This window comes from Girardinichthys multiradiatus, chromosome 18, assembly GCF_021462225.1.
Source record: "Girardinichthys multiradiatus isolate DD_20200921_A chromosome 18, DD_fGirMul_XY1, whole genome shotgun sequence".
NCBI lineage: Eukaryota > Metazoa > Chordata > Actinopteri > Cyprinodontiformes > Goodeidae > Girardinichthys > Girardinichthys multiradiatus.
The window spans coordinates 22,997,126-23,020,703 of NC_061810.1; the positions used below are offsets into that span (position 1 = coordinate 22,997,126).

The 23,578-nt window shown below is 39.3% G+C and overlaps 1 protein-coding gene across 1 annotated transcript; it reads right to left on the reverse strand.

Annotated features, from left to right (window-relative positions):
- Window positions 1-507: 507 nt before the first annotated feature.
- Window positions 508-12,400, reverse strand: LOC124883611 (CD276 antigen homolog). The gene is made up of 8 exons (XM_047390788.1): window positions 12,292-12,400; window positions 8,678-8,703; window positions 6,588-6,658; window positions 4,859-5,167; window positions 4,209-4,496; window positions 1,916-2,035; window positions 1,746-1,779; window positions 508-1,518 (listed from the first exon to the last, which is right to left on the reverse strand). The coding sequence occupies exons 1-8, from the start codon at window positions 12,295-12,297 to the stop codon at window positions 1,485-1,487; spliced, it is 888 nt and encodes a 295-aa protein (XP_047246744.1). The 5' UTR covers window positions 12,298-12,400; the 3' UTR covers window positions 508-1,484.
- Between the last annotated feature and the right edge of the window lie 11,178 nt (window positions 12,401-23,578).

Genomic DNA, 23,578 nt, shown 5'->3' on the forward strand with positions numbered 1-23,578 from the left:
CTTTTGCAGGTGTTTAGAGTTAACTTGTTGATTCAGATGATTAGGTTCATAGCTCGTTTAGAGACCCTTTTAATGATATGCTAATTTTGTGAGATAGGAATTTTAGGTTTTCATGAGCTGTATGCCAAAATCATCCGTATTAAGACAATAAAAGACCTGAAATATTTCAGTTAGTGTGCAATGAATCTAAAATATATGAATGTTAAATTTTCATCATGACATTATGGAAAATAATGAACTTTATCACAATATGCTAATTTTTTGAGAAGGAACTGTAATTGAACTTGAGATATTGTTTTATGACTTAACCCTGCTTTGAAATTACTTTGTAACTTTCCCCCCAGGCTGTCCTGTGTATTCCTTAGTCTTCATGATACTCTTTGCTCAATAATGTTCTCAAACCTCTGATTTCCTAACAGAGCAGATAATAAATTGCACACAAGTGGACATGGGTGACTTATAAATGATTTCAATAAACCATGCATAAAATGACCTTCTCCAGCTGCATTAATTTTTAAATAGATATTTTATTTGTTATTTAAAAAATGTACATACAAAAAAATCTGATCACACAGAGAAAGACAGACGTGTTCCTGAGGAGAACTGTCACACACTTTAGGGAAATGAAAGCAGCTTGTTAAAGCTGTCTGGTAATTAAGAGCAAAGGGAAAGGGAAATAACAGACAGCTCCTTTCCCTAAACCGTGTAAACAGGGTAAACATTTTATTGTCAAAACATCATGAAAAACTACGACACAATAACTTAAATAACTGGTCTTAGTCCAACATATATGGTCACATTTTTGTACATGAGAACAGGAACAAAGTTCAGTTAAAAAGAAGAAAAAAATCCTCATATAAATATTGCACTTTATTGGAACTGATAGCATACTATCAAAGTGCACATTTAAGTGCAATCACAATACTGACATCCTGCCATTTACAGTTCCTTGAACCTCATGCTACTAGTTATTTCTGCCACATAATTAACCCAACTTTTTCTACTATTAAACATGACTTTTTATTGTTATATTATTACTTATTGTGTTAAAACAAGGTTAACTTAAGTGTGCTGAGACATCAGAACATTCAAAACTAGATCAGCAAATGTGAATGTAGAGCGGTCACTCCAGCACCACTCACTGTAACAGAAGTCTTTGTCAGGTTTAGTTTTACTTCTCGTCTGCAGTGAAGGAGTTTCCATTGCATGTACTTTTACATCATGTGCTAAGAACAGCAGCACGCCCCAGCAGAAATGTAATTTCTTTGGAAATTTAACCACTGTTGTTCAATGACGAACAATTTACCCAGTTTAATGTAAATACCTTCTTCTGCTCTGACAGCGCACTGTCACTCCCTGCTGAGTCTCAGACTCGGTGGGCATGCCTGTGCAGGCTTTAGATGCCGTGTGCATTCCAGTGACAAATAGCTTATGTCCCATTTTCCAGGACAGGTGACCTGCAGTTCAAATGTTCTTTTATATAATCAGGATCCCAAATTATTCAGAACTCTGACCTCCCTGGATGGAAGAAGTTAAACAGAAAGAGAAGCAAGAACAGGAAAATGTGATTAGTAAACATCTTATGAGTGATTCGTTATTGAAGTTAAAGGTAGTGATTTCTTTCAAAGGTATAACTTTAAAGCTTTTTGTCAACAATATCTGTACTTTTGTATGATGAGTTTATATAACCGAATAATTTTCAGTGTATTTATGTGACATGTTGTGCTCAACAAACCAACACTCACTCTGGATGTCCATTTGATCTTGTGTTTTCTGCTTCTGCTCCGAGAAATCAAAAAACAGTAGGACACACAATGAGTTTCTTTTGCACATTTCTATATGGTGAATCATAGAGGCAGATGTGCAAATATGTGTTAAACTTTTAAGATCTAATCAGAAGTATGTTTGTCCTTACCAGTTGTTCTTTTCTTGAATTTGAACACGCAAAGAATCGCAATCCCCACAAGTACACAAACTACTGCAGCTATCACAATAATGAGGTTTGCAGATTGGTCAGGGGAGGCCTTAGAATAACCTTCAGAAAAGATCAAACATATGGAGTCAGAAAAGTCTGCTGGAAAGACTGAAATCTGTAAGAGCAAGTCTAGAACTTTATTTTCTTTTTTGGTAACAATCAGTTAGCTCCCAATAAACGAGAAAACCCTATTCTGATTGCTGTTTTCCATATATTTCCTGTTACATGATCAAGGCAATGTAGTCAATACAAAATAAAGGGAACACAATCTCATCTGAAGAAATCTGTGCTCATGGTGCTTCTTCGGGGCTTGTATGCTTTTCTACAAAACCACAAGGCTAAGAAGAAATTATAACCCCCAAATAGGAACATTTCAATATGATGGAAAAATAAATTGTTGGGGTTTGACTTTTCTTTTGGTGAGTTCCTTACAGCTAGAACCTACAGCTAATGAACTAACACACTTTTTTCTTCACTGGTGGCTTTTTCATTGCAGAGCAGCAGGCTCAAATTTCAGGAAATTCACACTAAAACAGTCCATACTGAAGCAGAATAAACTAAGATCAATTAACTACACTAAACCCGTATAACAATCTTTTAGGGGAGAATATGAGTATTAGTATATGATTTAAAAGCTATTCCTTTGTATGTTTTAATTGATACTAGAATACATATCTAAAACTTATTTAATTTAATATTTTCTTTAATTATTTAGCAAATTGGACACATAAGCATCAAGCAACTGATCTGCATTTTATTTTAAGCCCTTTAGAGTGAATTGCAAAAATGTTTATACTTCTTGAATTGTGTCACATTTTGTCATGAAACAACCAGATGATATAAGTATTTCATTGGGATTTTATGTGATTGAGAAACACAAAACAAAATATAATCATGCAGATCCGATGGAAAGAAGCGCACAATATTAATTTTTACTTTGTTTTTTACAAATAAAAGTCTGAAAAGTGAACGCTGCATCGTATAGACCAATGTACTTAGTGAATAGTCCATTTGTGTGCCGTGCATTTGTATTAATTACTCTTAAGTCAATACTGTCGCATCACCTTTTGTTGTGGTTACAGCTGTAAGGCTTTTGAGGTATGTCCCTACCAACTTTGCACATCTAGAGACTTAATGTTTTTAATTTTTATTCTCTCTTCTTTACAAAACAGCTCAAGCTCAGTCAGACTGGTCTGTGAACGTCAATTTTCAAGTATTGCCACAAATTTTTTATTGGATTTAGGTTCAGATTCTGAGTAGACCATTCAATTCACATCATGACTATGCTTTGATCTAAACCTTTCCATTGTAGCTCTGGCTCTGTGTTCAGGGGTGTTCCCCTGCTGGAGGGGGAACCTCCATCTCAGTCTCTTTAGTAGCCCCCAACAGGTTCTCTTCCAGGATTGTCCTGAATGAAGCTCCATGTATCTTCCTTTCATCTTTACCTGCGTCCCTTTGGCTTCTGACAAAAGCCATTCCCATAGCATAATGCTGCCATTACTATGTTTCACAGTAGGGATTTTGTTGCTGGTATGGACTGATGTTTTGTGTCTCCCATAGTGTTTTCCATGTAGGCCAAAAAAGTTCATTTTTGGTGTCATCTGATCAGAGTATCTTCTTTAACTTGTTTGCTGTGTCTCTTAAATGGCTTGTGACAACCCTTAAAGGGGATTTCTTATGGTTTTATTTAAGCTATGGCTTTTTTTTTTTCGAGCCTGTTCTAAAAAGTCCAGATTTGTGAACAACTAATAGCTGCCCTGTCAATAGATTCTCATGCCTGAACTGTGGATTCCAACAATTTATCCCCGGTTGAATGCTTCTCAGATTAATGTTCTTCTTACTTTTAGGTGTACAGCTATATCTTGGTAGGGTTGCCCTTGCACCATACATATAAGCAGTGGGCAACTGAGTCAGCTTTTAGTATTTCCCTTGGAAGAAAACTGAAATTTCTGTTTAGCATCTCTTTATAATTCTCCAACATAAGCACTACATCCGTACGAAGAAGCTGGTTAAGCCTTGTACAAATCTTTACTCAGTCAAAACCTAGACTGTTCTCTAAAAAGTGATGATGTAAAATTATCCAAAAACTTCCCTCAATTATTCCATGAAAAGTTAATGAATGTGCTAAAGGGATTTGTATTGGTTACTTACTTCCTAAAACTTGTTGTGTGACTAAAAGTGGAAGACAGGGTGAAGAAGAGAAGTTATTGTCCTGTCTGAATTAAGTACTTACACACTGAGATGATATCTGAGGTGATGCCGTCCACAGAGCAGGATACCTTCAGTTCACCAACGGAGCAGTTAAAAGACGCAGTGCTGGAGATATTAACCAATTCTGTTTTGGTCGGTACTTCATTGTTCCTGAGAATGTTCCACATTTCTTTGCTGATGTTTCGAAGTTCATTCCACTTAATTTTTTTGTTTGGAAACCCATTATGTGCCTCACATTTAACTTCACATTCTAATGGGATGCCATTTGCTTGGTTACAGTTGTTTGTTATAACAGGCTTGCTGAAGAGAGCTGTAAGAATGACAGAAAGAGAAAGTGACGTATTTATTTTCTTCTCAAGCATTTAAGGTTATAAAGAAATAGATAGGTAAAAACAGCTTTCCTTCAAATAAGCAGACAATCCTTATTTTTGACTCAAAAACAGCAGAGGAAGCAAAACAAAACAACTTTTATCTAGACTGATTCATATGAAAAAGTTTAAATATAAATACAAAAATGTAATACATTGTTCTGAAAACGTTCCTAAATCTGCCTACAAAAGGTTTTACAGTTGATTTCGGGCTCTGTGATAAACTCTTGACCTATCCAGACCAGAACCTAGGTACATAAAATAAGTGACAGTGAGACCAAGAATGACATTAAAACTTGCCTACCTGTGACACTAAGATGTATCTTAACCGTGTTAACCGTTTGATCGTCTTTATACATATAATGACATTCGTATTCCCCACTGTCGGATGAGGTTAGTTCATAGATGTGCATTATTGTGTTGCTCTGGTCCATTTCTGTCCTTGGTTGTGGTTTTAGAGGTTTTGAGTGGTAGCCATTAAAGAAAATTTGTTCTCCAATGACGACAACTTTCTGGAAGTAAAGAAAATCCAAATTCTTTGTTTTATCTACAGGGCAGTAGAAGCTGACATTTCCACCAACCACTCCTTTATATGACTCTGGATAAGAATGCCCTGAAAAAAAAAAAAAAAACAGAAAAAGATATTAGGACACATCTTATGGTAAAATATCTTTAGGGAAAATTGACAATTAAGAAAATGAAATATTAACAAGCACTCTATTATCACTTAGAGTAAACTCTTCTCATTTCAAGTTTTGTGTGGGAGTGGGGATTTTTGGGAAACCTTTGATGACTCAGGAAGATAATTTTGGTTGCTCTTAATTTCTTTTGTAAATTCCTATCCAGACAGTGTCCCTATCATAAGTTCTGTGAAATGAAGTGTCCTGAATGGTAAATTAAGAGTGTTTTGGGCCAGCTGTCTGTCTTTAGATAGGAACATATGTAGCTTTTGTTTAGCTAATTTTGGGTGAAAACACTAGGCTTGCTTTCTTAAACACAGTTAATACTTAATAGCCACATCACACTCATAAAAATTTAACTATGTGATTTGCCCAGCTACACTCAAAGGCTTTAGAGGACAGTAAAACATTTTTGAAGAGAACTATTGTTAGAACAACAAATTCAGAAAAAATCTTATTTTCAATAGATAACGTTCTAGATGTCTTTACTTTAAATCCAGAATAGTTGGTCCTGGAGTCTGAAGCTAACACCTAGGACTCTCAGACGGGACCAAAACCAATGAGGATTTCAACTGTCTTGAAATAACTCCAATCTGGAATACAGCGGTTAACACAAAAGCTAATTTATGGACATTTTTTCTTCACTACGACATTTGACACTTATTTGTAACATAGCAGATGATTATTTGCATGGTATATGGAGGTATGAGGCAGTGTGCCATACATGTTCTTTCTGTTTGAAACCTGTTCTGAGAACAGAACAGAAGGTGTTTCCAGTCAGAGTAACTGCCTGAATAAGACCGCATTTACACCATTTCTACATCACACACTTACTCTGACAGGAAACAGTGTACATGTTCTGTTAACAGAAGACATGTTACCCAGAAAGTTAATTGAAAGGACAACATGTCCTAATATTTTCCATTGTAAGTAATCATAGACTTCGGTGTAGATCACCAAATATTTCATACATGATGATGGTTTGAAGTTTTATAAAACAGTGTCATGTGATAACAAAAACTACTTCAAAATGTTTGAAATTAGAGTTTTATAAATACCTAAGAAGTCCACTTTGGTCTTTGCCCCTAACGGGTTAGCCTTTAGCTTCTGTTTCTGAAATCAACTTATTCATGCTAAACGGGTTTTCTACCGCAAGGGAGATATTAACTGATTAAAATGTCTTAGTAGAACCTCACTTCTTAACTACCTGAATTATAAAATTCTTTAACCAAAGAATTATAACTGTTTATGGTAGGGTTTCCATTCATGGTTTTTACATATTCAACTACTTAATAAATGTTTCCAAAATGGTAAACTGTGAAATTAAATAAACAGATTAAATGGGACACTCACCTCCATCAACAGACCTGAGTCCGGTTACCTTTAAAACTAGAGGCAGCAGATAAAGAAGGAGCCCTGGTCCTCTAGATAAACAGAAAAAAAATACATGTGGTAAATTATTACAAACGTGTAACAGTAACAAAAAGATACACAGCTATAGTCCATATAAAAACAGCCCTAAATATTGCCCTTAAACAAAAATGTGGATTCACATTATTTTATAAATGCAAACACAAACAAATAGAAGCAGTAAGTCAAATTGTTTGAGGTTTTGGATTGCTTCCCTTTAGGAAAAAATGTTTAGCCACAGTCACTGAGGTGTGAGGCTTAACAGATGTCAGAATGAGAAATGTGTGACTATTTGAAATTGTTGTAATCTAACCCATGGGACATTTGGGGAATTTTAGCTCCATGCGATTTAATAATTCGACATCTCATTTTTAAATAAGTAACCCTGAGTCATAATTTGTCAATGGCTAGTTTGATCTTTTCCTAAAGTCACTCTGAATGTTGATGAAGACTAAAGGATTATGTGACATGTTTAACTTGTGGTAGACAGGTTAAGCCAGCGGGACGTCGTATTTGGGACAATTACTGTTACTTCTCTGTTTTGTGCCCTTCAATTATCTTTAGTTTTTAGGAAAAATAGGTTTTAAACATGTCAATGTTTTTCTCATACATTTCTAATTGTGATTTTGACATGGATTTCACTTCAGATGTCAGGAACAACACATGAGTGCATGCACAGAGAGAAATTAAATCAGGTCAACTGTATTTTAGGTTAATAATTTCCATAATAATTACTTACTTTTTTAAATTTAGCAAGTACTATACGAAAAGCCTTTTTTGATCATGAAAAGTGCAAGATGTCTCACTATGGTGTGTGCATCGATATTCAAGGAGTTACATTTGGTTCTTATTTGAGAACAGATTACAGTGAAGTTTATTTTCTTCATTGGTTCAATACTTATCCTCTGTGTCCTTCTCCCTCATTAGAAATAATTTAACATATGGACTTGTTTGTTGTGATGTCTATATATGTGCTTATTGTTTAGGTTGTTATAAAATATGGTGTGAATTTCATGTTAACAGCCAATTTGGAATTTTATTTACTGAGAAAAACCTTGTTCAATATTTATTTTTCCCTCTGTATTTGTTACTGTATTTCAATGAAAGTCAGCCATAATGTCTCATACAGACAGAAAGTAGCACAGAAGTAATTCCCAGTACCACCAATGAAGCCAATTCCCAAATTATTCATAACCCAGATTCCAATTTAACATTATTCACTTTCAACCAAAAACTTTTTTTTCTGATTGGAAAAGCTCATTATAATTGTTGACAATATTTTTCAAAATATGTTTCTACTGGTATCTTGATGATTTATCTTTGGTGATAAGCTTTGAGGTTTGAAGGCCTCCTTGCCATCACCCTAATCTCTAGCTTCCTCTACAGATTCTCTATCAGATTCAAGACTCAGGCTAGCCATCTTTAACATGTTCATAATACTTTAATCCAAAAGAAACATGGTGTATATTACAAAGGTTGCTTTAAATCTAAATATACTAGGGGTTTGAATAGTTTTAGGCCAAATTAAAGTGAGATCAAGTTGGCAGATTGATGCTCAAAGCATCTAAGGCCATCACCTTCAGCACAGATAACAGTCTACCAATTAAATATAACAAACTTACTTTATTGTTAAGGTTTAAAAAATATAAATTCAAAATAAAAATTATAATAAATTATTCTTATGGTAATTAATAAAACTGCCAAGTACTGAGCGTATTAATTAACTTAAATGTTGTATTACTTCAGTACAATTACAAGACTGAACTATGTCTTCTCACTCGCACTGACATCACAAGGAAAACGGTATTTGTTGTGGTTTCCTGATAAGATTTTGTGGTTGATGTGCTGTAAAACAAAACTCTGTCAAGGCTTTCAGTTTTCAGGAACACTACCTTGTGCCCTGACAAATAGCCACCCAAAATTATAAATGACCGTTAGACCTGAGGTCACATTATTTATAGTTATTGAACAACTGTCTGCCGCTAAAATGAAATAATCACTGTGACATATTGGGAAATGGAAGGATGACTTACAGGAGAGTCAGCCAAGAACGTGATGCCTGTTGAAAACAAAAACATGAGTTGAATACTGCAAGATGATCGTTTTCTGGTTACAAGCTCTCACACTGAACAAGCTAAATCAACATTTAAACACTGTAATCTTAAGTCAATGCAGGCTATGTTTTCTATGAGATTTTATAAAATTTACTTGAATCATCACATAAATATTTGGCAACTTATAAAAGAGTAAATGTTGTGATTTACAAAGGATTATTGAATTACATTTACACAAAGGCTTAATTAGATTACAAAGCAAACACAAATGTTCAATAACCAATTTATTAGAAATGCCGGATTTGCCCTTGATGATTCTTATGTGGGAATTTTGGGATTTTTTCTCTTAACCTCTGCACAAGCATGTCTTCTGCCAACAGAAGGCCTCAGGGAAGTCCCTGGTGCACTAAAAGAGAGAGTCTGTTTTGAAGGTACAAAGCCCTTATTCTCTAAACTAAGGGAAATACTTAATATTGTGTATGGGATACCTTCAGCGACTCTGTTTTATGTTTTCATATTAATCAACACCTCCTGCATCTTGCTTCCCTGAAGAAGATATAATGATTTTATTTATTTATAAACTAATTTCAGACAAATTGGTATACAAAACTGTCGATGAGGAAATGATTTTCTCTCCACTTCATTCCTGGTAGCTGCTGTAGATCTGAGGAAATTCCCAGGCAGGGAGTTACATCTTATTTATTTAGGTTTTAGGTTATGTTAGCTTAAATTAGGAGAAATCAAAAGAAAGAAAAACCACTTCCTGCTTCTCACATCTATTTCAGAATATAGATTTGTCTCACCACTCTGCTTCAAATACCACAGAATAGCTATAACACATACAATACAAATATTAGTTATGTGTCGCAGAAACTAAAATCCGAGGGAATTCCCAGGAGCTAAATAATTACCCGGTGGACAGTACAGAATACATTTACTATCAAGTGATACTAGGTAGAGTTTGAAAGTAAGATTCAAAACTACATATATGAACAACAACAGGGAATATTTTTAACATGATCTTGACATATACGTAGTAAATGACAGAAAAGAGAAGTGCACACATTTTTAATGTAATTCCAAATATACTGTATCTGGGTTAACATCACAATCATGAACACTTCTGGTGGTTTCTTTCAAAAGTATACCTCTGTATTTCAGGGGTTGGTTTCATTTGATTATGGTTTGGAGAAAATACCTGCTACATTACATTACACTGCTAACAGATTTTATTTGTAAGATTTGTCAAACTTTACATATAAGGTTATCTGTTTCTAAAGTCACATGTGGCTTGTGGTTTAGAATATGTATGTCATATCAGTAAAAGGGTGACGACATGAAAAGGAAAATGTAAACAATGAAGTATTTCTGAGTCATAACAGGTTGCCCTGGCAACACCGTGATACTACGGAGTCTAACCCTCTGTGTTTTGATACACACTAGAAACTGTTGGGTTAGTTCTTTAAACAAAATGCTTATTGGGAATTGAAAGGAAGTTGAGAGGTTTTAACTGGATATTGTCTCAAAAATCAAAGCAGTTCATCTGGGATACAAAAGAGGTTAAAAAGGACCTGCAGCATTTTCCGGACCGCCATTTTGAACTATACAATACCTTGATCAGACTTCCATGAACCTCTTACAAGGGGTGATATTAAAGTCAAATATATGCTACAAGATAATCCTAATATCATTGAGTCATGCTAATGACTTTAGCATACACTAGATAATATGTTTGATCAACTCCCATTAGCTTTTTACTTGTCTGTCAATAAATGTTTTATAAGATATTATGAGTTAAGTGCTCATTTGACATAACATTAACCTTTTACTAGCTAAATAGATAGCGCAAGCTAGTGCTGGCTATGTTCTAAGAATTGGTCATTAATGCAGTATAGACAGGGAGTATTTTATACAATGTTATGTGATTATATGATGAGTATGAAGTTCCTATTTTATATATTTAATTACTCTAGAAACAAAAATAATATATTTTAACCTGAATATTACCTGTTTAAATAATTCTGGTTAAGAGTTATTTAACTGACAGTAGTAGCTTTAACCCATTTCTTTGTGTTAGAAAACTAACCCGGTATGCTGAGTAAAACCCATAATCTAACCCTGTTGAGTTTAACCCATGAGTAAATTTACTGAGCCATAGTTAATGAGACAGGAGACCTATTGGGCATCGGAATGAGTAATATGGGTCGGAGAACTCTGAATCTAACACTGACTGTTTGAGCTCACTTCATTTTCACATAAGACTTTTAGTTTCAGTTAATGGTATGATTTTACCTACTGTTCCTTGAGCCATTACCATCACATTTAAACATGCTCCGCAACACTTCAGCATCATTTTTCAATACACAGAGTAGTGTTTTAGGTTTTACAATTGTGAATTGTAAAAGTCAGCAAAGCAAGAGAAAGGGTCTGAATCAGTCCATATTTGACATATAATCCAGTTGGCAAATAACCCAATTTGGACTGTTTTTAAATAAACAGTTTTTAGAGGTGGAGAGTGTCATCCAACACTATTTTGAAATGTGCATGTTGTGAACAGATGAACATGGAGGTCGTAACTGACTAACCCTTTATTCACCAGTAAAGCAAATCTCATCATGTAAGAGATCACTTCTAAAAAGGTTTAATTAGAGGTTATTGTTTTGTAGTAAAATGCCTCTTAGGGGTGAGCAAACCTAAACCATGATATATACAACATATGACGCATCATATAGTTATAATGTTGCATAATCTAGTAGTATTATAGGTGCTCAGTTATAAAAATGACAATTAGACCTCATAAGAGAAAATCAATTGGTGAATGTTTCTGACTACAAGCCGACGTCAAATCGAAACACTCTGGGGTTTCCACATTATTCAGCATGTCATGCCTCTGCGATGAGCTGCCTCTGTAACACATGCTTTTACATTAGTACCTGAAATTATCTACCGATCCCACGTAACCAACTGAGTTTAGACTACAAAGGTGTAACGCCTTTTCAAGTGGAGATCAAGCGTTACAAGAGGAAGGTAAACAGAGAGCATTTTTATTGGCCGATACTGGTTGCAAAGATAACAGAGACCCTGCTGGAATGGTTTATTAGTTTGATTTATAATGTTAAGCAAATTAAGCTAAAATCTGCACCAACCCAACCCCCTCCCCCGCGCGTAAGAGGTAAGAAGATACTATATATATATTTTTTTCTATTTACGTGCTTCCTCATTTTCAGTTAATTCAGATTTTAGTTGCCGGTAAGATTGCAATCAAAGTACAGAAAATCCGTCCTCACGAAGGCAGGAGTTTAGAGGGATTCAGATTGAATCACGGTTACGAGATAAATAATAATATATTAGTAACATAAAACAATGTAAACACCGCAGCGGCTGGAAGCCAATCCCGTTCTGTCCAAATGCTTCCAGACACTCATGACGTATTTTCTTTTTATCGAAAACTTTGTTATTACTGGCTGATGCAAAATTTCCAACTCCCATCAACAAGGAAGGAAGTAATAGTCCTTATCACATAGCAACACACTTTGTGGGATTCAGAATTATTAAAAGTTGCTGTCATTTCAGAGGAAAGAAAAGATACCTACCTTCATGTTGTCTCTTGCGTCTCTGAGTGTCAAGTCAGGCTGAACGAGGTTAAACTAAAGAAACTCCTCTTGCCTTCGGGGAAAGAGAAGGAGCGGTGGAGGAGGAGTTTAATTTGTTTCCTTGTTTGTGGAGCTGAAAAGGTAGGCGTGACATTTTGAGAGTGCTGATTTAGCTAGAAACATCACAATGAATTTCTATAGAACAAATAACGCATTTGTGCATGCATAATATTAGATTGGTATATGTATTATTTTGTGCATAAGAATATGTCACGAAATCTCTTTGTGACTAACTTTCAATAATGTTCAGTTAAGTTTGCAGTCTATATCTATTTTTATTTTCTTTATACTTGCAATTAAATTACAATTTACTCAAATAGAATAGGCTGAATGTCTTCTGTAAGTAAAGATATAATGCACTATCTAGGTTATATTATCAGCAAAACATCTCAGACCTTATTTGAAATGCTGAAATACCTTCATAAGTCACAGGTCCAACCTTCTTCAATACATCTGTGATTGTAAGAACTTGCTCATGTTTTCCTCAACCACTGCCTGACCTTTTAGTTTTAACGATAACAAATACGTTTACTTATTTATACCAGCTAAACATTTTCAAGATTCAGTTTATTTTCCTGGGATTTTATGTGATAGACCAACACAATGTATTGCACAATTTAAAGATACAACACCTGGTTATTACATTCTCTTTATGAATACAAAAATGTGGCATGCATTTATGTCCACTGTCCTCTACACTGATACCCCTAAATAATAAAATTTTTTGGACTACTTGCAAAACACCATATGTGGTGGAAAGCTAACACTGCACATCACCCTGAAAACACCATCAGTAAAGTTAAACATGGTGGTGGCCGCATCATTCTTTGGGGATTGAGCTGAGGTGGAGACTAGAGTGATGATTCGCCTTTCAACAGGACAACATACACCCTATGATGATGTTTTCCAAGACGTGATGATTTGCCTTTCAACACACAACAAAAGCCTTTCAACATACAGCAAGAGCTACAATTGAAGGGTTTAAATCAGTGAATACATTTGTTTGTCCCCTCCTTGAACCGTCACCTTAACGTGGTGGAGGGGTTTGAGTGCTCAAATGATCCTAGAGGCTATGTTGTCTGGGGCCTAAATGCCCCTGGTAGGGTCTCCCATGGCAAACAGGTTCTAGGTGATGGGTCAGACAAAGAATGGTTCAAAAACCCCTCATGAAGAACACAATATCGAGGCACGTGACGTCGCCCGGTACGGCGGAGCCGGGGTCCCACCCTGGAGCCAGGCCTGGGGTCGGGACTCGTCGGAGAGCGCCTGGTGGCCGGGTTGCTCCTCGCGGGACCCGGCCGGGCCAAGCCCGAACGAGAGACGCGAGGCCATCCCCCAGTGGGCCAACCACCTGCAGGGGGAACCGTGAGGGACCGGTGCAAAGAGGATTGGGTGGCGGACGAAGGTGGAGACCTCAACGGCCCGATCCCCGGATGCTTAGGCTGGCTCTAGGGACGTGGAATGTCACCTCGCTGGGGGGGAAGGAGCCTGAGCTTGTGCGGGAGGTCGAGAGATATCGACTAGAAATAGTCGGGCTCGCCTCCACGCACAGCGTGGGCTCTGGAACCCATCTCCTTGAGAGGGGTTGGACTCTCTTCTACTCTGGAGTGGCCCACGGGGAGAGGCGGCGGGCTGGTGTGGGTTTGCTTGTTGCCCCCCAGCTCAGCCGTCTCGTGTTGGGGTTTACCCCAGTGGATGAGAGGGTTGTATCCCTGCGCCTTCGGGTTGGGGAGAGGTCTCTGACTATCATTTCAGCCTACGGGCCGAGTGGTAGTGCAGAGTACCCTGCCTTCTTGGCGTCCCTGTCGGGGGTGCTGGATAGTGCCCCTCCCGGGGACTCCATTATTCTGCTGGGGGACTTCAACGCCCACGTGGGGAACGACAGTGACACCTGGAGAGGCGTGATCGGGAGGAATGGCCTCCCCGATCTGAATCCGAGTGGTGTTTTGTTATTGGACTTCTGTGCTAGTCACGGATTGTCCATAACGAACACCATGTTCAAACATAAGGGTGTCCATCAGTGCACTTGGCACCAGGACACCCTAGGCAGGAGGTCGATGATCGACTTTGTTGTCGTATCATCAGACCTTCGGCCGCATGTTTTGGACACTCGGGTGAAGAGAGGGGCTGAGCTGTCCACTGATCATCACCTGGTGGTGAGTTGGATCCGCTGGAGGAGGAGAAAGCCGGACAGACTCGGCAGGCCCAAGCGCATAGTGAGGGTCTGCTGGGAACGCCTGGCGGAGCCCTCGGCCAGGGATGTATTCAACTCCCACCTCCGGGAGAGCTTCGACCAGATCCCGGGGGATGTTGGAGACATGGAGTCCGAGTGGACCATGTTTTCTGCATCTATTGTCGATGCTGCTGCCCATAGCTGCGGCCGTAAGGTCTGCGGTGCCTGTCGTGGCGGCAATCCCAGAACCCGGTGGTGGACACCGGCAGTAAGGGATGCTGTTAAGCTGAAGAAGGAGTCCTATCGGCTGTGGTTGGCTTGTGGGACTCCTGAGGCGGCTGACGGGTACTGCGAGGCCAAGCGTGCTGCGGCCCGGGCTGTGGCAGAGGCAAAAACCCGGGCCTGGGAAGAGTTCGGTGAGGCCATGGAGAAGGACTACCGGTTGGCCTCGAAGCGATTCTGGCAAACCGTCCGGCGCCTCAGGAGGGGGAAGCAGTGCTTTGCCAACACTGTTTATAGTGGGGGCGGGAGACTGCTGACCTCGACTGAGGACATTATCGGGCGGTGGAAGGAGTATTTCGAGGATCTCCTCAATCCTGCCATCACGCATTCCGTGGTGGAAACAGAGACTGGGGACTCGGGGTTGGATTCTTTCATCACCCAGGCTGAAGTCACCGAGGTGGTTAAAAAGCTCCGCGGTGGCAAGGCTTCGGGGGTGGATGAGATCCGCCCTGAGTACCTCAAGTGTCTGGATGTTGTAGGGCTGTCATGGTTGACACGCCTCTTCAACATTGCGTGGCGGTCGGGGACAGTGCCTCTGGACTGGCAGACTGGGGTGGTGGTCCCCCTTTATAAGAAGGGGGACCGGAGGGTGTGTTCCAACTACAAGGGGATCACACTCCTCAGCCTCCCTGGTAAGGCCTACGCCAGGGTATTGGAGAGGAGAGTCCGACCGATAGTCGAACCTCGGCTTCAGGAGGAACAGTGTGGTTTTCGTCCCAGCCGTGGAACACTGGACCAGCTCTATATCCTCTACAGGGTGCTCGAGGGTTCATGGGAGTTTGCCCAACCGGTTCACATGTGTTTTGTGGACCTGGAGAAGGCATTCGACTGTGTCCCTCGTGATGCCCTGTGGGGGGTGCTCCAGGAGTATGGAATCGGGGGCCCTTTATTAGGGGCCATCCGGTCCCTGTACGAGCGGAGCAGGAGTTTGGTCCGCATTGCCGGCACTAAGTCGGACCTGTTCCCAGTGCATGTTGGACTCCGGCAGGGCTGCCCTTTGTCGCCGGTCCTGTTCATAACTTTTATGGACAGGATTTCTAGACGCAGCCAAGGGCCGGAGGGGGTCTGGTTTGGGGACCAGTGGATTTCGTCTCTTCTTTTTGCGGATGACGTGGTCCTGCTGGCCCCCTCTAGCCAAGACCTACAGCACGCGCTGTGGCGGTTCGCAGCCGAGTGTGAAGCGGCTGGGATGAGGATCAGCTCCTCCAAGTCCGAGGTCATGGTACTCGACCGAAAAGGGTGGCTTGTCCTCTTCAGGTTGGAGGGGAGTTCCTGCCTCAAGTGGAGGAGTTTAAGTATCTCGGGGTCTTGTTCACGAGTGAGGGAAGAATGGAGCGGGAGATCGACAGACGGATCGGTGCAGCTGCCACAGTAATGGGGGCGCTGTGCCGGTCCATTGTGGTGAAGAGAGAGCTGAGCCGAAAAGCAAAGCTCTCAATTTACTGGTCAGTCTACGTTCCTACCCTCACCTATGGCCATGAACTTTGGGTCATGACCGAAAGAACGAGATCACGGATACAAGCGGCTGAAATGAGCTTCCTCCGTAGGGTGGCCGGGCACTCCCTTAGAGATAGGGTGAGGAGCTCGGCCATCCGGGAGGAGCTCGGAGTAGAGCCGCTGCTCCTCCACATTGAGAGGAGCCAGTTGAGGTGGCTCGGGCATCTATACCGGATGCCTCCTGGACGCCTTCCTCGGGAGGTGTTCCAGGCACGTCCCACCGGGAGGAGGCCCAGGGGACGGCCCAGGACACGCTGGAGGGACTATGTCTCTCGGCTGGCCTGGGAACGCCTTGGGCTCCCCCTGGAGGAGCTGGAGGAGGTGTCTGGAGAGAGGGACGTCTGGGCGTCTCTGCTGAGTCTGCTGCCCCCGCGACCCGGTCCTGGATAAGCGGAAGACGACGAACAAACATTTGTTTGTTTGGATGGCTCAGTCAAAGTTCAGGGCTAAACCAAAGTGATAATCTTTTAAATTAAAAGTTAAAAATAGATTTGTTTTCAGATGCTAAACACAAATTAAGTTTTAGTTTAAGCTATTTTGTTAAGGAACATGGTCAAAATTTTGTTTTTTGATGCTTAAAGCTGGTAGAGACATACATCCTTACAGCTGTGATTATTATACAAGTATTGACTCCAATGCTCACTTTTATTAGATTTAATTTGTTAAAAAAATTATCATGTATTTCTCTTCTTCTGCTAATGGGCAGTTCAAGACGGGGGCCAAGAGGGGCCAGTGCCCCTGTAGAACCGGTCCTGGCCCCTGTTATGACCCCTGTACTGAAGACATAACCCTAAATCAATTTTTATGATGTAATGATATGCACTGTCACAGAAACCGTAACTGATTAGTCCCTTGGACCAATTTCATTTTTTACCTTTACAGTTTTACTTTAACAATGACTTAAAAATTAAGGTGTTGCACTTTTAGCTTAAGTTGTATTGATATAGGATCACAGTTTTCATCTGCCTGTTCAGGGGTCTGCAATCTACAACTCCAGAGCCACTAGTGGCTTTTAGGCTCTGTGGCTTAATTTATATATAAAAGGGTGAAATGTTTTTTTTTTTTTGTTTCTTTCTTTTGTTCTTTGCCCCCATAAAAAAACACTGGCCCCACCCTGTCCCCCTAGTAAATCTGGTCTAGAACTGTCACTGCTCTCTGCTTCATTAATATTCCGATAAATCATAAAAAAATACATCGAAGTTTGTGGTTGTAACATGAAAAAAGTAAAAAGGTCACTGGGTAAAAAAGATATCCAAAGCACTGCATCTGAACCCTTATCAGTGAATGTTTTATAAACAGTAAACTTAGGACTTTCATTTGCATTATGTTTCTGAAAAGTAAAGGGGATTCTTCCAAATGATGGTAAATACACTGGGAGTGTGTGATTCAGACTGTGTGTGTGTGTGTGTGTGTGTGTGTGTGTGTGTGTGTGTGTGTGTGTGTGTGTGTGTGTGTGTGTGTGTGTGTGTGTGTAACAGTGTGTAAATGTGCCATGGATTCCCTTAACTTTTGCCTTTTATCGTCATACAGGTCTTGACGTCTTTGACATTTATCTCAGAGGTGGAGGTCTATTCCTATTCAGAAATATACTATCCTCCCACAGCTGCTTTGTCATCATTTACCTGTCATTAACCACAAGGTTCCACATTTATGTTTTGTTCTTTGCTGATTTCTTTACAACTTAAAGAACACCCTCTCACTTCTGTATTTCTCTCTTTTGTACAGCTGTAGAACAAATGCAAACAAAGAGTTTTTATTGTCTGGTTTTTAATAATATTCTGATTGTGTTTTTTATGATTTTTCTGACATTGAAAAAAATATATGAGCAAAATCTCCATAATCCTTTTTAAGGTGGTATTTATGTTTAACATAATTCCCTATACTAACAAACAAAATAAGTTTAGTTGACCCAGATTTAGCTCAGAAGGAACCTTATTGGCCCATGTTAGGGTTATCTTTGTTACTCCGAGTTTCCTGTTGGACTGAGGCTGACCTAAGAGTGTCGAAGCAAAGGGGGAATGCCTTGGAATGGGTAATAACTCTCTTACCAAGCTGCTGCTGACAGATTTCCCATAACAAGTCACTTGGCCATTTTTTTCTTATAGCACCAGAAAGAAGGAACAAAGAATTCCAGGGATTTTCCATGAATGAAAACACAGAAATACCAGCACTCCCTGATGGAAAGCATTCATGTTCCTGACACCTCCAAAAATGAGTTCAGCCTGACACAGTAAAAACATCTGACTCCCATTTCATTTCTTCAGATTATGCAATTAGTATGAATGAATTAGGCATTTCACATCACCAGCATATATGTGATTTCAAAACAATAAGATGCAGGTAGGGAATTGCATATAAACAGTTCAAGATCCTCTCGCGGGCTGCCTAGATCCACACAATGCTTCAAATACAAGCAGTGATCAGCCTAATCGTTTCATTTCACCTGGGTTATTGCTGATGTCACAGAAGAGGAAGAAGTCAGATTAAGCAAAATGTTGACGGGGCTCAAGATAGTTATGAACCATAGCACTCAACATAATAGACAGGGGAAATTTTACTACGATATAAAACACAGTTACTGTTGAATGTTAATTATTAAAAGCGACACAGTTAAAAATCAGGGTCAAAGATAATGGGGAACTTTATTTGCACATTTCTAGGGAGGATTAAAATACATTTCATAAAACATATCCTGTAAGGTTTTCATGTGAACTGTAGGCAGTACTGTATGTGGGTGGAAATGTCTGATATTACATTTACTGTACTCATATTAGGAAATGGTTTCTCACAATGAAGGTGGGGCTTTTTGTTACTGTTTAATATTACTAAAAACAGCTATTGTTGTTGTAATGCCCCTAAAGTTAAAGCTAGGGTTTTGTACCAGGAGGCGTTGGCTTTAAAAGAGGCACTGGTTGGGGATGCAAGGTGGAAGCTGCAAGTTCCCTTATCTAAATCTTTCATAGATCAATTCACACTGCATGCAATATTTGCATTTGTGAATAGTATTGGCAGTGTTCTGAAACAAAGTATGTTTATCCAGTCCATTCTTTCAAACACCAAAGGTGAGTAAGTGCACCTCTGTGAAAGTTCTGTTTCCTCAAGTTTCTAGGTGGATGTGAGGGCCATATATGACTTTAATGTCGGCTTGAACAAAAGGTTTTTGAGGTGTTTTTTTTAACCTTGAAATATATGAAAATGCAAAAGAGAGTTACGTCATAATATGGGATTAGAGTTCCGATCTGATAAGAGCCATAAAACCTGCGGTTTTTCATTTTTTTAAAGGCATAATTATAAAGTACACAGTGAGGATTAAGAATAATATATTATTAAGAAGAAAGCAGAGGCCCTGAAGTGTAACTAGTTTTTGTTTTGTTCAGCAGATTTAAAACAAGTCTAACAGGAAATAGTTAGTGGGTTGCCTCTTGGCAACCTAAAAAATAACCCTTTGTTTCTCCTGGTCCTGGTAAATGGTTTTCTTTCACTTTCCATACCTGTTCATAATGAGGAAAGGGAAAATATACTTGCGTTTCGTTATTTATGTTATAATGAAAGAGTTTACCATTTCACAATGTTTGTTTGAAGGTTATTGTCAATTTAAGGTTATTTTTGGGCTTGTGATTAATTTTGATCATGTCCAGTGTGTCTCCTGCCCATAACCCTGAACAATAAGTCAGTCCATTTCACAAATGGGGTTCAAAGGTTTTTCCCTTCGGAGCCAATTCACTGCTTTTGGTATGCCTGTTAGTGACTGTTTAACAGCCTGCAGACTTATTGTCAACCCTGGTAAAGTTGGTTAAAAGCCTTAAAATAAATTAATCTTCCGTTACAGCTGCATAGCCCCCGAATGAGAAACCTAAGTATGTTTTTTCAACAAAGAGGAAAATAATCTTAAAGAAATATTAATCTCTAACAAAATTATTCCCATTATTAAAATAAATGTAACAGCATCTTTAAATTTCTGCTTTGCTTCAAGATGATCGTGGGGTCTAGGAACTTCTGAATTTGTCATCCAAGACTTCTTGTTTTCCTGAGGTATAAATATGACAGAGACATTTCCCTTAGTCACTCTTCAAAATGAGAAAGACAGGAGCACGTCATTCATTTCTGTTAAACAATAAGACTGGAGCTAGGGGGACCAAACTTTATCTTGCCATATTGCACAGTGGCCAGGAAGGTAAGTGAGGTAAAAGAAAACAGTCAAAGCTGTATTCAACAGCAGTAAAGATTACTATTTTGGAGTAATCACGTTTCTACAAGGCAAGGCAAGTTTATTTGTATAGCACATTTTTTGCAAAGATTTTTCAAAGTTCTTTATATAAGGAAAACATAAGAAATGAAATCATAAAACATTTACGTAGCAGTGGCATAATAAAGGAAAGTAAAGAAAGGTTGGACCACACACTGAGACTGATGATGATTCAGTTAATCGTTTAAATAGAACAGTCAATGGCAACTCTGAACAAATGGGTTTTTAACCTTGATTTAAAAGAACTCAAGGATGCAGCATTTTTGCAGTTTGGAAATTTGTTATAGATTAGTAGAGCATAAGAACTGAAAACTGCTTCTCCATGTTTGGTTCTGATTCTGGGGATGCAGAGTAGACTTAAACTTACAGACCTGAGTCGTCTGTAAGTTGTTACCTCAGCAACAAATCTTTGATGTATTTTGGTTGTAATACATTCAATTATTTATAAACGAACTGAAGTGCCGTATTTTTAAGTCTGTTCTATGAGATACGGGGAACCAGTACAAGGACACTAGAACTGGGGTGATGTGATCTACTTTCTTAGTTTTAGTGAGGCAGGTAGAAATTTTTCAATACTAACGTGGTAGTTAGTATTGAATCACTCAAATAGGAATAAAGCCAATCTAGTGCTGCACCATTAATACCAACCTAGTGCTCCAAACGCAAGATAAGAATAGTGTGGTACACTTGATCCATGTGAATTAAATCAGACACTGTGACAGGCATAACTTTCTTAAAGAAATATGTGGATAAAATAGCAGGAGGAAAGTATTCGGCCCCCTTGAACTTTTCAACCTCTTGCCACATTTCAGGCTTCAAACATAAAGATATAAAATTCAAATTTTGTGTGAAGAATCAACAACAAGTGGGACGCAATCGTGAAGTGGAATGAAATTTATTGGGTGTGTCAAACGTTTTTAACAAATAAAAAACTGAAAAGTGGGGCGTGCAATATTATTCGGCCCCCTTGTGTTAATAATTTTGTAGCGCCATCCTTTGCTGCAATTACAGCTGCAAGTTGCTTGGGGTTTGTCTCTATCAGTTTTGCACATCGAGAGACTGAAATTCTTGCCCATTGTTCCTTGCAAAACAGCTTGAGCTCAGTGAGGTTGGATGGAGAGCGTTCGTGAACAGCAGTCTTCAGCTCTTTCCACAGATTCTCGATTGGATTCAGGTCTGGACTTTGACTTGGCCATTCCAACACCTGGATACGTTTATTTGTGAACCATTCCATTGTAGATTTGGCTTTATATTTTGGATCATTGTCTTGTTGGAAGATAAATCTCCGTCCCAGTCTCAGGTCTGTTGCAGACTCCAATAGGTTTTCTTCCAGAATGGTCCTGTATTTGGCCCCATCCATCTTCCCATCAATTTTGACCATCTTCCCTGTCCCTGCTGATGAAAAGCAGGCCCAAACCATGATGCTGCCACCACCATGTTTGACAATGGGGATGGTGTGTTCAGGGTGATGAGCTGTGTTGCTTTTACGCCAAACATATCGTTTTGCATTGTGGTCAAACAGTTTGATTTTGGTTTCATCTGACCAGAGCACCTTCTTCCACATGTTTGGTGTGTCTCCCAGGTGGCTTGTGGCAAACTTTAAATTAGACTTTTTATGGATATCTTTGAGAAATGGCTTTCTTCTTGCCACTCTTCCATAAAGGCCAGATTTGTGCAGTGTACGACTGATTGTTGTCCTATGGACAGACTCTCCCACCTCAGCTGTAGATCTCTGCAGTTCATCCAGAGTGATCATGGGCCTCTTGGCTGCATCTCTGATCAGTCTTCTCCTTGTTCGAGATGAAAGTTTAGAGGGACGGCCGGGTCTTGGTAGATTTGTAGTGGTCTGATACTCCTTCCATTTCAATATGATTGCTTGCACAGTGCTCCTTGGGATGTTTAAAGCTTGGGAAATCTTTTTGTATCCAAATCCGGCTTTAAACTTCTCCACAACAGTATCTCGGACCTGCCTGGTGTGTTCCTTGGTCTTCGTGATGCTCTCTGCGCTTTGAACAGAACCCTGAGACTATCACAGAGCAGGTGCATTTATACGGAGACTTGATTACACACAGGTGGATTTTATTTATCATCATCGGTCATTTGGGACAACATTGGATCATTCAGAGATCCTCACTGAACTTCTGGAGTGAGTTTGCTGCACTGAAAGTAAAGGGGCCGAATAATATTACAGGCCCCACTTTTCAGTTTTTTATTTGTTAAAAACGTTTGACACATCCAACACATTTCATTCCACTTCACGATTGTGTCCCACTTGTTGTTGATTCTTCACAAAAAAATAGAATTTTATATCTTTATGTTTGAAGCCTGAAATGTGGCAAGAGGTTGACCAGTTCAAGGGGGCCGAGTACTTTCGCAAGGCACTGTAGACCTTGTAAATGTATAGACCTGTGCTGATGATCAAGTCCAGAATATATCCCATATGTGTGTTGGCTGTTAAACATTTTGAGTCAAACCAACTTTTTTTTTATGTATCACGGTTATTTTGCCCCTCTAGATAGTATTGTTTGTGTGCTGACACATAGGTAATAGCACATAGCTCTGTCAACATGAGGCAACTGATTTAACAAATATCAAACATCATTGCAACCTGAAAAGCATGAGTTTTGTTATTAACAACCACTGAGCAAAATATTGCATGATTTCACACAAAAAAAGTCAAGTGCAAATCATTTTCTGTTAATCAATAGTTTACAGAGAGTGCAGAAAGATGCCACGTGATGTGCTATACATAGGGTTCCATCAGAAACATATAGCAGAGTGTAAGATCATGTCAAAGGAAAATGGTAGTCTGTAGGCTGATTGTGGAAAGCATGAAAGGGAAGTGAGTGAAGGCATACGCAAGCAGTGGAACTTAAAGAAGGAACTATACTCCCCAAGGTTAGTGGAGAATGTGATTATTGATTACTTTGTTGTTTGACAGTATGTGTCATCTGTTGTTGGTCAGTGTGGAAATGTGCAGCTTTTGAGAACTGAAACTAAGTTTGCCATAGGTGTGGCTCCTGTAAATT

Excerpts from the sequence above, each read along its gene's own strand:
- LOC124883611 (XM_047390788.1), bottom strand. Across the intron at positions 6,659-8,677 it reads CGTTCTTGGCTGACTCTCCT|AGGACCAGGGCTCCTTCTTT; the intron begins GTAAGTCATCCT and ends CTGTTTATCTAG. Across the intron at positions 1,519-1,745 it reads AGATCAAATGGACATCCAGA|GGAGGTCAGAGTTCTGAATA; the intron begins GTGAGTGTTGGT and ends TCTTCCATCCAG.